This window comes from Dermacentor silvarum, chromosome 6, assembly GCF_013339745.2.
Source record: "Dermacentor silvarum isolate Dsil-2018 chromosome 6, BIME_Dsil_1.4, whole genome shotgun sequence".
Classification (NCBI taxonomy): Eukaryota; Metazoa; Arthropoda; class Arachnida; order Ixodida; family Ixodidae; genus Dermacentor; species Dermacentor silvarum.
In genome coordinates, this window is record NC_051159.1 from 160,803,885 (window position 1) to 160,818,978 (window position 15,094).

Genomic DNA, 15,094 nt, shown 5'->3' on the forward strand with positions numbered 1-15,094 from the left:
AACTTTAAGGCTAGCTGAACGGATGTTGGATGTTGGTAATTTAGTTGATGATGACGATGGCGAATATGATGATGACCCTACTAAAAAATCAATATGCCCCATAACTTCCATATTCAATAATCCGTTATGAAACATTTAGGATCCCATATAAAAATCAGATTTTCCTATACGGCATATGATCTTATTGGATATGTGAGTTATGGGGAATACGGGGTTTTTTCAGTAGGGGATGATGACGATGACGACGACGACGATGACATCATAGACTGTGGTGCTTGCCCAGTAAAGAGGGAAAAGCAAAGGTTCAATGCAAACAAAATGCAATTTTAGAATGGACTTGCAAAGCTAAAAAAAGGAAACCATGAAAGCGAAAAAAAATGAAGAGTGTGATTGAGCCGTCCTTTAGAAGCCCTCAGTGGGTACGAGCTGTGGTAGAGGTTCATCATCATTTATCATAAGCCCCCTTTTCAAGTCTTCTTTTTCACCTTTACGAGAATCTCGAACTGTGACGAGAAAACGAGGAAAAGGAAGCCAGTCGCCGTCGCCGGGGTCAGTGTGGGCGAGACGTCGTGTGGCTTCCGCAGTCGGCCACCATTGAAAGGTAAGCCATTTGGCGTTGCACAATAAGGTTGCATTACATATACAACTTGCGGGGTATCTGAGACATATGACATCATACTTCCTGCATCTTCGCAGTGTTATTTGCGCGGAGCGAATTGAAGCACTGTAGGAACAGGCCAGCGCGCGCTTGAGAATACATCAGCAATCTTTTCCGCGGCGAGAGCTTGAGAGAAGGTGTAAGTCGAGTGAGCGCATTGAAATTTTGCTATTCCAAACGTGAACGCTAAAATTTCGTCGTGGCTGATTGAAATTAAACATTCATATGGACAGTACCAATCATCAACCTTCTAGCATTGAAATCAGTGAATATACGCCAGCTTTGCCCAGTAAACAAACGGCTATAATTTGACGCCATCGGCGACGGCTCCGGGCCTGCGTTCACAAAACCTCTTACGTAAGAGGACTTCCTGAAAGGCCAGCGTTCCGGCGCCAACCACTCATCATAACGTTCATGTGATAATGAGATGTTCCCGAAGGTGATTGCCCATCGCGGAAGGTACATATGGGAGGTATTGAATTCGTAAAGCTTTTCGTTAGTAAGCGCTCTTCTTCTATTGGACGACCCCCTTCGCTAATAATACTGTCTAATACATCATGATTGCCTCGCAACTGCTGCTGCGACTAGTTCTAGTGTCAGAAGGCATTCGTTAATAGGAGTCCAGGGTGCAAACTCAAAGATTTTTGTTTGTAAGTATTCGTCGCCATTGGCCGGCCACCTTCGCTAAAAGTATTTCCAGCATCAGAACTGGCTGGCCTTTGTTCTCATGAACAGTTTTGGCGTAAGAGCTTTCTGTGAGTGTAGGCCCAGAGTCCGTATTCACAAATACGTTATTGCACTTGAACTGTTCGTACGATTAGACGCCAACCAATCGTTATGTTGGGCAAAGCGTTATTAGGGATGATGTTCAACCGTTCACAAATAACGCTTACGAGCAAGACGCTTCACGAATGCTGCCCCGCTCAGCAAACGTTCGGTTCTTAAGCACTTTTAGCCATTGCTCGGCCGCATTGCTTAATATACAACAGGACTGGCAGGCATTGTCCCTTATGAATAATTCTAGCGTAAAAATGTTAATGCGGACCCAGTTTTGTAAAAAGCATTCTTCTATCATCGTCCGATCGTACGTCGAATCCCTGTTCATTGCACTCTTTCGTAATTCTGATTTATGCACCAATCGCGTTGTTGAATATCTGCAAGATAGCTTCAAAATAAATGCGGCGTAGCAAGGAACTGTAAATCTCACCGCATCGATAATATCCACTCATGAAGCACATAGAGTGAATTGACCTACTACAAAGGAAGTTAGATCTCTTCTGGTCTTGGATAAGCATTAACCATGACGAATATAAAACTGCCTATAGAGCACTCACTACCTAGTCTTTCTTTCGTACTGATGTGTTTCTGTGTTGGACAAGTTAATTGTACTAATGATTGTAGGTGCGAAAATAAAAGCAAAAATCCGTCATTCGTGATTTCACGTAAGTTATTTACTTTTCTGGCAGAATAGCATCCCTTAAAGTAGGCATTTTAAAAGAGCAACAAAAAACTCTTCACAACATCATAAGGGCTGCTTAGTATCTGATTAACATTTTTTTTCTGTTACTCGATTAGCCTACTTCCTCTTAGTGCTGTCAAGTGGATTGGATTGTAAAGGCTGCTCACGGTGAACGTCAGCTAACAGACCCCCCTCCACCCCCCTGGTTGACTGTACATATACACACAAACCACACAAGAAAACATGGATAGGGCCCAGCGGACATCCTGTCCATAGTTTATTTTAGTTTATTTTACTTTACTTTACTTTATATACAAAAAAGTCAATAATGCTAACGTGCATGTACGAAAATGTTCTAGTCAAATCGGCTTGTAGTTTTTCGGAGTTTTTGGCGCAGCAATCAATTGTACTTGTTTTTTTTTTCTGTTGCACGCTATTTTTGCAGCCTGCCTGAGCCCAGCCTCATTTAGGGTGCCTCGTAAATGCATAGCCGTTCTCCAAAACAGCAGGGACCAAACGTTTCTTCGCGTTTTATTCCAGCCAAACAGCCACGCGGTTTGCCAACCGTCGAAACAGCCACCGCCATGTCGAACCCGGACCTCCTGATAGTGGAGAGGACGCGTGTGACAACTAGCACCCCTCCACCCGTGACCCGCAGCGTCGAGACAGTGGTGAGGCCCGCACGCTCGTCCTCCCAAACCGTGGTGACCAGCAGCACTCCGGTGGACGTCACGATCACCACGGTGCCCGTAGCCGTCCTCGTGGAGGAGCCTCCTCCACCACCGGTCATCGTGGAGACCGTGGTTCCAGTCGTGCCGGTGATTCCTGTAGTGCCTGTGGTACCGGTGGTCTCCGTCGTGGCCACCCCAGTCGTGAGCGAGGTCTCGTCCGTGACGACCATCACCGAGAGCGTGTCCGTGCCCACACTGCTCATGTTCTGAGAACGCGCCATCTCCTTTGGCCAGCGTATGAAAGAGACAGACCTGTGAGCACCGAACTGTTGGCGATGGACAAAAATTGTGACACAGATTCGGAACTAAAATAGAGCGGCGACATGCTTGAGAGAGACTGCCCTCGCGACAGCTTGCCATTCCTCTGAATACATTCGGCCTTGAAGCGAACATATAAAATCGGTCATGGTACCACTAACTCTTGACCACAAGTTCTTGAGGTCATTTGAAGAAAAATAAATTCTGAGAGTCTGGGCGAAAATCACACTTCATACCGGGTGGTCATACTTGGCTGGCATTCACATGGGTTCTTACGCAACAGCTGTTTGTAAGCGCAGGTGTCATGTAATCACTATATAAGCGAAGGCGACCGGTAAATGTAAAACGGCTCCTACAGACAGGAAGCCTTTGTGAATCCAGTTCTTAATTTTTCTCTTGCTGCAGCACATATTTCAAGTCATCTCTTGTTTTAACGAGCCCGAAAGGTTTCAATTATAAGGTAGCGGTGTACATGATACACATATCGTCCACTAAGTGGCACTAACTGGTACTAAGTGTCTGGGATGAAAGAAAGACTTAGCAGAAAGGGTGCAAATATAAATTGCCGACAAAACAATAAATATATGTTGAGGCTATGCAGTGGTCACAACGCAACAATTCTGGCATCGCCAACGCAACAAATGAGAGGTGACGATAGGTACAACGATAGGAGCTTTCTCTTGCTCTTGCACGCACCTCGAAAACAAAAAAACGCGCGTGAAAAGTATGAGTAATGTGAAGCTATTAGATACGAGTATTTCAATATCCATGCGTACATTTGGGACCCTCTTCCTACAATTACCTGTGAAGTCTCACGACATTAACAAATAAATAGCAATTATACAATGAAAAATACCGCGAAAACAGGTTAAGTCTGTTTCACGAAGCTTACGAAGCGCGTCGGGGGAATAAAAAGGCATGCTTTTACTGAAATTGCGAAAAATAATAAAGCGACGCTTTATATGTCTAGGCGAAATCGTATATGGCTAGGCGAAGTCACCTGTGTACAGAAAACTATAATCATCAGCATTGGCTCGAGTGTCGTCGTCTTCTTGCGCAGCTGGCTCATGGCGCCCCGCGGTGGCACTCGTGCTCGTGCTCGGCGCGCGCTCGTGCCACTGGTCCCGCGTTCGTCGTCGTCGTCTGGCTGCGTTGCCGCTCATAATTCCAGCGTAGAGTTTCAATCCTCTTCTGTCGTCGTAATGGGGAGGCCGCGTTTACGGGGGGAATGAGTCATTGCTTAAGGGGGTATGAGCCATTCATTGTCTTACGTAACGGATAGATTTAATTTTGAAGCAATTTAATTTGGAAGAATCGAAAGCGGAAACGGTGGGCGAATGCTGCTAACCACGCCGACGAGCAAACTGGAGACATCGAACGCAAGATACAAAGGCGGACTGTGGCCATGCCGTCAGACGCGTCGTTGTCTCCGTCGCATCCGAATGTGTGTGTAACCTCTTAATTAAGAAATACGTTAATGAACCCTCTGGATTAACCCAGTGATAAACACCGGGGCCGCACGTTTCAGCTTCGCTGGTTTCATCTTCACGGAGTGGAAGGGCCGATGAATTTTATATAATAATAAATAATGACAATTCGCGCGCACCCGTGGACCGTGCATTGGGTGCACGTTAAAGAATCCCAGGTGGTCAAAATTAACCCGCCGTCCCCCACCATGGCGTGCCTCATAATCATATCGTGTTTTCGGCGCGTAAAACCCCAGAACTTAATTTTTATTTCCCCGCAAAATTTTGCAGACAAAAAAAAAAAAACGCCAACAACGTTTCACGTAGCCAAAACTCTGCACCAGAGCGTCGTCTTTCTCGAAACACGAAGCCGAGGGCGCGTGCTAGATCTCGAACGAGCAGTCGGCCACCGGCAGGGCGCAGCCAGCAGCTTGCGGGGGCGCAGTCACCGGCGCTGCGAATCGTCGGTGCGGCTCTTCAAAATTGTCCAGCGCGGTTCTGCGTCATCGAAAGACCGTGGGGCCTACTAATTCGAGCAAACGGTGAGCGCGTGCAACCTGTTCACGGGTAGCTCGGCTAGGTCGTTAGCGTTTCAGTTCGTTAGCGTCGTGCAACGAAGAATTAGTCGTAGCACGGCCCCAAACAGACTTGTTCGGAGCACCGGAAGGGTATGCGGTAATGTGCGTTAGCACCATTCAGCGCAGGTCGCTAGATGATAGAACTTGCTGTTGAGCACGCACTTCCGGCTTCGCAGGCCTGCGTTAGCCGCAGTATCAAACATCTGTGCAGTGAAGGCGGACGATTCAATGAGGGACAGGCCACGTGACGCGATAGGGCATGCCATATCGCTCTGAAGAATGACAAATACTGATGCTCACTCGGTATGAGGCGGAATCAGGAATAAAAGCGAGCAGTAAGAGCCAATCGGCAGAGCGAGTATCACGTTTAGCTGCGGCCAAGTGGCGTGCCATCGCATTCTAGAAGAAAATGTCTCAAACAAGAGTAACAACAACAAACTGACATGCTGCGCGCGGTGTCCACGTTCTATAGACGTGCTATGAAAGATATTTCGCTCACAAATTAGCTTATGGTGCGTGTGCTTCGTATGAGAAGGTGCCGACCATAGAGTTTCACACTATAAAACCTAGAGGGAAATGTGGCGCTGCTGCGCCGTGGTATGCAAGGGAATGCCGGTATATTGTGGATTCGGATTGGCATCGTTCTTAGAGAGCCCGAATGCCTTGAAGACGCGCCTGGCTAGCACCGTTCCGTCTGTCACAATGATTCATTTCCTGCTTAAACAGCACGTAAAAACTGCTTTAGCTTTATTATTACACAAAAACATGTTTTGTTTAATTTCGAGGACATACTATCGGATGCACAATTCTATGAAACGTAAAAAGTATCAGCTGGCCGCTAAAGTTGGAGGACAGACCACAAGATTCTCGCTCGCTTTGGAACAACTTGTCGTCTGTTCTTGCTTTTCTTCGCTTGATGCTGCATTGTAGGTGAGTAAACTTTATTGAGAGATGTAATATGGGTGAATGAAAGCCTTTTATGTAGATTTTATTTTAAGAACGCGTTATTTGTGTAGCCATATCCACGTTTTAGACGAAGCCTCGTACAACACCAGCCAACACAAGCCTCGCAGACACATATCCCGTCATTCCCATGAGGGCACGGCAGCTCTTTAAGAAACTCGCATAGACGGTGGCGCCAGTTTACCCTCTAGGTGTTATAGTGAGAAACTCTATGGTGCCGACCAATCGCGATAGCGAACATAGGTATATTTAGCGAAGACAATCATCGAATGACAAAAACAATTCTATAACAAAAGCGTTTTAAATTATGTGCTAGGACATGGCCCAATATGGTCTAGCAGTGTAAGAACACAAAGAAGAGACAAGAAATATTGGGTGCTAGTACTTGAAATTGTGCTGTGGCTCGTAATGGACAGTTAGACAATTACAAATAAAATTCAAACCTGTGCTTTGCACACGAACACCTGAGATGAGCATTATCTGCATGACCGCCTGGCTAAAGTCAGGCATTGAATATGGCCTCCTAATTCGACAGACAAGTACTTCAGGTCAAATTTGCACCAATGTCCAGTCGGACAAGTTCGATTTGTGTGGACTGAGCCCGACACGAAGGCCAAACTGGATTCGTGTTTGCGTTCCTGGAAGAGGCCGAACGGATCTTGCGCATTGCAAGAGAAAACTAAAACCACGTCAATACTCCGTAACTTTCGTACATTCGTATCATCGTTCGAAGGCTTTCATATTTTAATTTTTACCCTTTTATAAGCTCTTCGACATAGAGGAAACCAATATATGCCTCCTCTAGGCTGCGATAAAAGGCCGGTAGCGCAGGCCACACTTAACGATTCCTTTTTGTAGCCACCATACTACTAGCTTTCGCGCTTACAAATTTCTTGCAAAAAAAATGTTTATAAACTACAAAAGCATATTTTTGAGCGTTAGTTCTCTCAGACTGTCATCCCTCGCACATGAATAAAGCTTACTTTTTATTTTTTATTTTTCTCTACTCACAGGCTGCACACCACCGGGCTCTGCCTGAAAACAAAGACATTTGCCACTCCCGAGGAAAGGCAGTGCACGGATTGGCGCCATGTCGTGGGCCCAAATCAGCGCATCCATGCAGGCTAAGAGTTCTGAGGACGACGTGGCCGCTCGCAGAGCCAGACAGAACAGGGAGAAGAAGCCGATCATCATGATCTCATCACCGCACCCGACCGTCATCACGGGCGACTTCGACCCAAGCAGCCCGGTTCAAATGGGCGCTTCCATGATGTCGCCGCTGCCTGGAAGCCCTGTCCAAGGCACCCCTTCTGCCACTATGTTTATCTCCGGCACAGCTGCGTCGCCAACTTCCATACCGGTACAACAGACGTCCTCGGGAAACCTGATCCTGGCCGCCGAAGTCCAGATGACGTCCCCCAGCACCACGCTACTGCAGAGCATTCCAGCAGGATCGAAAATCTGTGGATCTACATCGGGTAAGCGAACCCACGAGCAAGCGAAGCCGTTGTAGCCACGATCTTAGCTGTAGTATTTAATGCAAAGCATTCTTTTTCCTCATATCATGCGCCTTGTGGTGCACTTTGGTGTGTAGGTACCTGGCGTGCCTCGTTTCCGGCTTTTTCAATAATAAAGAAAACATGCGCCGAAATGGTATGATTGAACTAAAGTATGCCAGTACAAGAACAAGATGTTCTTGTGCTGGGCCTAAAGGACATAGGCAGACACAGTTAAACTTATCTCTTGCATGCTATGTATATACGGCAAGTCCAGTATAGGCTTCAGTGAGTTCACAGGTATCTTAACCGAGTAGCAACAACATAAAATTTTCTTTGTCCTTCGCAGTTAGCTTGCTGTATATACATGTTGCTGACCAAGGATGACTGGCTCTGTAACAACGCGTAGAGACTGTTCGTCATCCAACCAATAATAGCCTTCCATTCTATTACGAATGTGAGCGACTTTCACTCACATTCGAAATAGTCGAAAATCGAAAATAGTGGAAATAGTCGAAAACATTCGAAAATTGCGCATTAGCGCATGCTTTTAAAAGAAAGTAGTTGTACTTTTGTGCTTTAGATGCGATTTTTCCTTGCACTGGTAAATAATTTGTTGCTGTTAATGTCCAACGCAATGTGTTCTATCTCTCTCTTTGCTTTTCCAGTTTCGTATAAATAAGAAAAAAACTATTTATATACCACTGTTTATCGCTTAAAACGTTTCATAAGGCTATAGCTACAACCTCCCATTCATATAGACTAGCTGAGAGGCATTACATGGCTATTTGAGGCCCTTCGAAGAATTGTATAGATACTTTAGCATTTGTGACTGCTGCTCCTGTTTTCTACGAGTCGTTTCAAATTCGTTACGTGACGCTGTTCCGCGGAAGTTGACCAGGGACGCCACAGCGTCTTTCCTGTTGACATGCATATATCGTATATGCAACAAAATGTGTGCTCTTAATAAGCAACCGCAGAACCATTTCTACGAAATGGTTCGCGTTCAAGCGTACTCAAGTATTTTGAAAACATTGACAGTGCAATGTTTTACAGCACCCACCACCAGGTTCGGGCGTCTCAATCTAAACAGATACCGTGCTTATAGATGACGCGGTTACCACCGCGTATGCAACGTGGCACAACAATGTGCATCGCAAAAACAGCTGAAAAACGAAGGCAGAATCTGCGTGTTCTCCTTCAAGGTGTCTCTCAGACCATGAGCGAGATGACGTCAGGCGTCTGTTTCCCGCGTCACACTCCCGACGCCTGCAGCTCAACAAATAGCAATGGCAGCTGCGGAAGCAACACGACGATTCCCGTGAAACATGCAACTGGAAAGAATGAAGGCAGAGAAAATAATAATTCAACAACGGTGGGTGCTACGTGTGCGGAGGTCGTGGGGCTTTGCCTCTGACATGGGACTACGCGGGAGAGCGACGTATAGCTTGCGGACGCTGGCCGGCAGAGTGCGTCTGCTGCAGAAGGGGTGCCTCGCCATCTCGTACCATTGCCTCATGTGCTTCTATCGCGGCTATATATCTTCTTGTAGAACGCTCGCTAGATGGTGCATTGGAACTTATATAGGCCGATATTCACAGAACGCTCTTACGCAAAGATTCTCCGTAAGAGCAAGTTTTAGCTGATGCTGATGATGGACATATCAAAGAAGGGGACCGGCCACTGAGAAACATCACTTAAGAACGAAAAGCTTTGTGGATTGGGGCCCTAGCGTATGAAGCGGAATTTCCGGCGGTGCCTATTCAGCAGCTTTTGTTAAAAGAAAATTGGTGCGGAAAGTTTAGGGCGTTATTTTCAAACGACCTTGTAACTTTTCATTACTTTCAACCTTCCTCATAGGCGCACACGCTGCCGCGCCATTGTTATCGCCTGGTTCGGTCACTCGGGGCGACGTGTGATAAGAAAAAGTCGCAGTTTCACTCGAAAGGCGAAGCATCAATTGCGATAGCAAATTTACTAGTAGAGTATGCGGAGTAAGGGTAGTAGTTTTATCCGCTGCATAAACTTGGACACATTCGCTTACTAACCGGATCAGCGCCTTCTCTATTTTTTCAATGCTATTCCGATCGCTCGCTCCGCAATGGGAGGCGTTGGTCCGCCTAGTTCAGTGAGCTGCCGCGATGTGACGCTACACAGAGGGTACGAGTACTTCCGTTCGCGCGATACGTCGCTTCCTTTCCGGAGGAGATGCGGTAGACGCTTCACGCGTTTGTCAGCATTACTTCCTCCGACTTCCGTCGTGAGGCGCCACCCAGAGGGTAATCTCCCCCACGACCGTAAAGCAGGCGCGAACGCTAGCCGACGGGGAAAAGCAGGAAAGGGCAATCGGAGAGGGTATTGGATCGGCCGCATCTGACTGGCATTGAAAAAATAGAGGAAGCGCTGACTGAATTAACAAGCATGGTGTCAGCGCGCACAAGCAATCATGAATCCATCACACTCGATGACCACACGCCAAACGCTGGCGTGAGCAAGAGCGGCAGGAGCAGCAACCGAAGGTTCGTGCGGTCTATCGCTTCAACGGAAACTGAGCGGCGAAATCACACCGCATACAAAGGTCAGAGTCGTGTGGAGATCGCTTTCAAGATACGGTGCGCGCGACAGCCCTAAGCTGCGCAAAGTGCAAGTACGCAGTTGGTGGCAGAGTAGAAGCCCACCCCCTCTCCCCGCGCTGCCATCCCGCTTTCCTCCTTTCGTGTGTGAGATTGAGTCTCCTGTTCCCCTTGTGCCCGGTCGCAAGATACGTCGCAGCACAACGTCGCCCCCTCCTCCCATCCCGGTCGCAAGATACATAGTTGGCGTCGCAACACAACGTCGCCCCCTACTCCCATCCCTCCCATTCCCCCACGGCCTTTCGCGTCGCGTTTGCTTACCGCCATGCGTTCGCTCTCAGTTAAGCGTGCGTCCCTCGCGTGCTTTCGCGCGCACATACAGCATACGGCGCGCAGCGACAATTTTATCGCCCTTGGACTTTATACGGAACCTCACGCGACGGCGACGCCGACGGCAGAAATCCGTTTGGAGTGTCCATATAAGTGCTATCGCAATAAAATAGGAAAATGAAATATACCGTTGCGTAACTCCGCAAAAAAAAAAGAAAACACTAGACACCAAAACATGCTGACGTGCGAGCCTTTAAAGTTGCCCAAGCCAGGCTTCATAACAAGCGTCAGACTGCACCTAAATTTGCCGAAGAAACTAGTCGAAAAATTACGTGATGACTCAATAATAAACCTTCAGCACCTGCAATACACAGACTGATTTCGTGGCCTTCATCGTTCTGTGAAGTTCGATTGAAAAAATTTGCTAAATTTGTCTCTGCTGCTAAAAGTTCGAAAATCTGAAGTTTAGGTTATTATAATATTCACAAGATAATTGATAATTTATAGGCGGTTAAGATTGGTTCGGCGGTTGCCTGTTAAGAGCGTCACTGTTTTTACAATCTATGTCAGTAGGGAAGCCGTGGTTGTGCTCAAGCTAAAGCTTCCTATTATGAGGTTGTAATTCTCCTTGCAGGACGGAGCTCCAAAAGCCGAAGCAAGGGCAAGAGTCACAGGATCAGTATGCGCAGGAGCAGTAGTCGCAAGCGAATCGGTACGAATTTTGCAAGCGGCCATACCCCATGCAATACAATGGCTTTAGCACAGCCTGCTATGGTACTAGTGTGGCTTTCACTCGAGGCCTGCGTCTGAATTTTGCAGCAGTGATATTAAACGCCGCCCACATTAGCTTGAACGTTCCATGCCTTGTTAGTTGACACTGTACCTGAATACAAACAAAGAAAAAGAAACGCGTGGAGGCGTAGAAAGATAGGTGATAACTGCTGTTCAGTGCACAGTTTTGATAAGCGTGCGCTTTGCTGATGCACGTATTGCGAAAAAACAAGGCTCAACCCCTCATGCTAAATTATACCTTACAGCTAGTAGAAATGTAGGCCCATAATCACAAAGTATATTACGCTATAATTGTTCGTAAGATCAGTTTCCTGTCAACCTGGCGCGAGACATATTAACGAAAGCGAAAGGCCATGACAAAGAGCGTCGTACCAAAGGAAAAGATTTGTGAATTCGGCCCTATTCTTAAAAAGCTGCGCTTCCAGGCGTATCTGCTGTTCTAGTCATTTCTAGGATTTGTTTGACGCTGTACATATAGTTAGATTATTATGCATGCCAAATCATTCAATCAAATGGCTGACCCCACCCCCGTTTTTTTCGTTCCTTTTTTTCTAGGGGGGGGGGGGGGAGGGCTGAACCAACTTAAGGGTACACTCGCCGTAGTGGCTCAATCAGCTAAGGCGTTGCGCTGCTGAGCATGAGATCGCGGGATCGAATCCAGGCCGCGGCGGCCGCATTTCGATGGCGGCGAAATGCACAAACGCGCGTGTGCTTGCGTTGTAGTGCACGTTAAAGAACCGCAGGTGGTCAAAATTAATCCGGAGCCCTCCACTACGGCGTTCCTCATAATCACAACTGGTTTCGGTACGTAAAACCTCAGAAAGAACAACTTAGGGGTACAATCTGTTGTTTCAAAAATCTCAAACAAACGCTCCGCCTTCTGTTTTCAAATGCACTACCTTAAAAATGTTTTAAACCTGTTCCTTCTTTCTTTATTTCTTTCCAATGACAACAGGTAGTCCTACTCCGCGGAGTCCTTCGGGAGCGTCCAACCGTGGCAGTGGCTTTGCGATGCTGCACGCGGAGATGCAGAGCGATGATTCTGGATCACGGAGCAGTGGCAGTTTTACCGCGTTGGCATTCCTAGACGTTGACGAGGCCCAAAAGCGGGCGAAAAAGAAGGCCACGAGGCCAGGCAGCAAGAACAAGCTCAAGCGGAGGAGCAGCAAGCCAGACGACGCCCTGACTAAAGCCTTCGTGGAAGCACTGTCGATAACTCGCTCACCGGCTGCAACACCCTCTACGGGCTCGCTCGCAGGCTCTTCGTCCATGAGCAGCGGAAGCACGACCGGCTTGGACAAGCTCCTTAGCTCTGCAGCGAGCAAAAGACCCAGCAAGAAGCAGGTGAGGAGGCAGGCCAGGAGGCGAAGCGGCGCGCGTACACCCAAACGGAGGGGAAGCAACACAGACGGCGCCCTTGCCCAGGCCCTCATGGCCACCCTCTCTGGCGGAATGTCTTCGCCAGGCGGTGGCCCTGGTGGATCGCCCTCGATGAGCGCGCTCATCACGACCACCTCGGCGGGTGCGGTGTCGCAGCGAAATCCGGCGCAGCAAGAAACTGGACAGATGAACTTCGTGCTCAACCTTCCGAACAGGCCGGAGCCTGCAGTCAACACCCTCACGCTTACCATCGTCCAGGATCCAAACACTGCCGCACAAGCCGGCAGACGGCGATGATCGTGACTGCGTACTTTGTCGCTTCTTTAGCCTGGGTTGGGGCAAACGAGAAGGACGGTTTCTCTTTAATAGAGCATTATTGGAATAATGGCGCAGTAAAATTGCCGGTTTTTTGGTTAAGGTTACCACTTATTGTCTGAAGTTCTGCAATTGTAGGCTCGTTTGAAATTATCTTTATTACTTTTTGAGTAAATTTTCGGCTTTATGCTTTCACCGCTACAAATGCTTTCACCGCTACAAGCGTCGCGTCTCCAGGCTGCTTTCCATAGCAAAAAGAAGTCAATAAGAACACGAAAGTAGGGCACCAGCTTGCTAGGCCACGCCATTAACAACGCTTACAACGTGACGAAAGGTGAGAGGTCGCGAAATCATCACAGGTGTTAGTTTCACTCGCCGGCTTCACTTTTTAAGGAGGCAGTGAAGGAGAAATTGTTGCTAGCGTAGCGATCACATGAGCTTGTTTACTGAAATTTTAATGGCTTGGCTTGGTAAAAACTATGGTGAATGTGCTTCAAACTGTTCGAATCTATTACGCACGTGATATCTTGTATTAGGCGCATAACCATTAAAAAGTTAATGTAACTTAACAACGCACATAGGTGCTAAAATTCTACCTCTTCTAGAGCTTACGAGTACTGGACGTTCAAATTAGCATAATGACCTCGTTATTTATATTGCCTAAAATTTTAAATTTTGGTGCTCCTAGAAAAGAAAAATAGACCAGGTACGAGCTTTTTAGACTCGAATTAATCGCCCGATTGTTGGTCGTTCCACCAGGAGCCGCTCGTAGAGGAAAACCAACTAACCAACCAACCAAGCAAATGTCCGTGGCATGGACTGCGTAGCGAGAAAGTGGTTATGTCAGCAGAGGAGGCTACTGCCTGTAAACGTAGGGTTCCCAAAACGCCTGAGCAATACGCCTCTTGCTTGGAAGTTGATGGCACATGGAAGACGCGTGCTTGTGAAAATGGGCGGAAATACACGTTGCAGAACATAAAAAACAAACTTTTACATACTAGTTTCCAAAATATCAACACGTTTTATATTTAAATCGTACGAACAGGGAACATTACATCGAGGAAGACTGGACAAGCGCGAACTTCCACCAGCACTTCCCTAATGCATATTCAATCGACTGGTAACGGCACATGCATTACGAGGCGGCATTCTTAAAAAATGGTCTTTCACAATAATCTCAACATCTGTAAAAAATAGATCGTTGAAACTGACGGAAGTCATGAAGTGTAACTTTGAAAAGGAAGTCGACACATGCAACAATATATCACAACATTCTTTTCTTATTGATGATAGCACGAAGAAGGATATAAAAGGACGGCCATAAATCTTTGCTTAGTTTTAGTTTTCCATCTCTCTAGTAAATATTGAGCGTGGCACGAAGCAGTTAGAGAATTTCGTTTCACTTGGTGAGAGATGGGAATCGGTCTTACTCGACTAGCTGCAAAATATGCATTTTTTATGTTCAGTAAAGAGAACCAATCTTCTTGAAAACAGCCACGCATTGTCGACATTTCGCTTTTTAGTATATCCTAACGCTTTTAGAAAATGAGTTCTTGAACATGAACCCATGCTATTGTGCCTTTTTCTTTTTTTCCTCATCTCTAGGATCGTTGAAACTTCGAACACAATATTCTCTTTCACAACAATTTGTATAATTTTTTTCTTTCTCTACAGAAAACAACATTATCTAATTTCACGTAATGGAACATTAAAAAAATTCATGAGCCATTCCACTCTGTGAAGGTTGATGACCGGCGAAGCTGTATAGATGGTATATCTAAATTGTCTGCTGCCGCGTTTCAGTCGCCGTATGCACATGAACGGAAGGCGTGGCACAATCAATCTCGCCTCGACGGTGTTAAGCTTGGGCATGTGGGGAGGCAAGGGAGAATACCCGTTCGTAGTGCTCAAACGATGCACATTAACCTTTACCAGAGCATCCTTGCACGTACCACACTCTTGAAACCGCGCAACGTCCTCCTCACCGGGAAAGCACCGAGTCGACACGTCCACCACCTTGTGCCGTCGCTCTTCCGACCGTACGCATCCCGTTCATTTCGGAAAGGTCGTTGTCGAACCACGGCCGATCGCAAAC

At 47.0% G+C, this 15,094-nt stretch overlaps 2 protein-coding genes across 3 annotated transcripts; both read left to right on the forward strand.

The window, feature by feature from the left end:
• The first annotated feature begins 420 nt into the window (after positions 1-420).
• LOC125946154 (calphotin-like) lies at positions 421-3,315 on the forward strand. Its single transcript, XM_049668651.1, has 2 exons — positions 421-601; positions 2,658-3,315. Exon 2 carries the CDS (start codon positions 2,702-2,704, stop codon positions 3,056-3,058), a length of 357 nt encoding a protein of 118 aa, XP_049524608.1. The 5' UTR covers positions 421-601; positions 2,658-2,701; the 3' UTR covers positions 3,059-3,315.
• Positions 3,316-4,964: 1,649 nt separating this feature from the next.
• LOC125946155 (mucin-5B-like) lies at positions 4,965-13,189 on the forward strand. Of its 2 annotated transcripts, XM_049668652.1 has the most exons (4): positions 4,965-5,114; positions 7,127-7,591; positions 11,147-11,224; positions 12,260-13,189. In XM_049668652.1, the coding sequence occupies exons 2-4, from the start codon at positions 7,204-7,206 to the stop codon at positions 12,979-12,981; spliced, it is 1,188 nt and encodes a 395-aa protein (XP_049524609.1). In that variant the 5' UTR covers positions 4,965-5,114; positions 7,127-7,203; the 3' UTR covers positions 12,982-13,189. The 2 variants fall into 2 exon arrangements, with proteins under 2 accessions (XP_049524609.1, XP_049524610.1); XM_049668653.1 differs by lacking the exon at positions 11,147-11,224.
• Positions 13,190-15,094: the final 1,905 nt, after the last annotated feature.